Source organism: Saprolegnia parasitica (genome assembly GCF_000151545.1).
Source record: "Saprolegnia parasitica CBS 223.65 unplaced genomic scaffold supercont2.1372, whole genome shotgun sequence".
In the NCBI taxonomy this organism is placed as follows: domain Eukaryota; phylum Oomycota; class Saprolegniomycetes; order Saprolegniales; family Saprolegniaceae; genus Saprolegnia; species Saprolegnia parasitica.
The window spans coordinates 1-1475 of record NW_012157766.1 but is presented as its reverse complement, the minus strand read 5'-3'; the positions used below and the strand labels follow the sequence as shown (position 1 = coordinate 1475).

Sequence of the window (1475 nt, the reverse complement as noted above, 5' to 3'; positions counted from 1 at the left end):
CGCCGCCAAGCCCAAAAATGAAATCGGTGGATATCTCGGGCATCCGGATACTGCAATGATGTATCCGAAATCGATGGGCTTGACACGCAAGATCGCAAAAGCCGGGACAGCTCGGATGATCCGACGAGCCGCGCAGGAATCGTAGACGAGCAAAACTAGTCTGACGTACTAGTGTTCATTGCTGGATTGCACGCTGCCACGATACCAAACCGAATCAAAAACCTCGACTCCATCCTGCACATACCTTCTGCACAGGTCAAACTACTGCGCGTGCTACGCCGCAGGAACACCGCTAGATTGCCCATCGACCCCAGCATCGAACCTGTATCCTACCTAAGCCACAAAGATTAACCACACCCTGCACCAAGAAAAAACGGGGTTAAAGCCACAGACGTATCCGCACAAACTATAATTTTTCCTTTTACGTGCCATTTACTTGGCTTTGCATTTGCCTTGCCTTTTGTTTGCCTTGGTAAAACGCACCGTGAGAAAGAGATATATAGATCAATGCGCCACCTCAACATATGAGCAAGCCCCCGCATGTGCAGGCACGACCCGGCGAGCGAATCATGACACTAGAGCCTGACTGCTCGTCCTAGGTCTTTGCGGTACAGGATAACTCAAAACGCATCGTACTTATTGATATATAGCGCAAGAGAGAGTCATTGGAGTTAGCTCGTCAGGTCGCACGCAGTGAAGAGCACGCAGCTGAGCTTTGCAATGTCGGCCATGAGCGACGCGACCGTGCCATTCGTACCAGCGCCCGCGCCCTTGAGAACAATCGCATCGGGGAACCACTCGGTCGTGAGGGCAAATAAGCTCTCGGTCCCTATGTATTTATAAGCTTGCCGAGAGGTCCATGAAGCCCTTCATCGTCATACATTGCAGACGGTGAAAGCTCGAGTGGCGGTCGTAATGTTCAAGTCCGACACGAATCGCGCCGTCCGCGTCAAGGCGCCCGGTATACATGAGGACGGTATTTGACGCTCTCGAGTCGTTGAGTTGCGCTTCAAAGGCTACCGCACACACACATTTGGCGCCTGCATCCATACGACTGATACCTGCGTCGAGCTGTGGCAAGCCAGCGAAAAACGCAGAAAGCGACAAGTTGTGCATGCTGGGAGGCGTCAGGTCTTGGACGAGCACGGACGCCATGTTGGTCGTGTGGCCGAGCTCGCGCGCGAGGATGAGCATCTTGCGTGCGGCGACACGGCCCTAGCGCAATGAGCTCTCATGCCACGTAGTACCCGTCGCACCGAGAGGTCGTCGCGCGGGTCATCTTCTGTGAGTCCATTCTCGTAGGCCGATACCACGGCCTCACTGAACGGGCTTCCGCTACGCCATCGCGTATGAGCAGGCTGGATGACGAGGATGACGATATACCGGTGCAAGGCGTCCATGATGAAGGCGATGGCGTCGCTGAAGCGACACTCGATGCCCTGAATGTCGTCACCTGTCGCCTTGACGCGGTTGAG

General features: G+C 54.7%; 1 protein-coding gene across 1 annotated transcript; it reads right to left on the bottom strand.

The window, feature by feature from the left end:
- Positions 1-671: 671 nt before the first annotated feature.
- Positions 672-1449, bottom strand: SPRG_18671 (homoserine dehydrogenase; the record flags this gene model as incomplete). The annotated part of the gene is made up of 5 exons (XM_012358109.1): positions 1384-1449; positions 1257-1335; positions 1062-1215; positions 882-1016; positions 672-829 (listed from the first exon to the last, which is right to left on the bottom strand). Exons 1-5 carry the CDS (start codon positions 1398-1400, stop codon positions 672-674), a joined length of 543 nt encoding a protein of 180 aa, XP_012213499.1. The 5' UTR covers positions 1401-1449.
- Between the last annotated feature and the right edge of the window lie 26 nt (positions 1450-1475).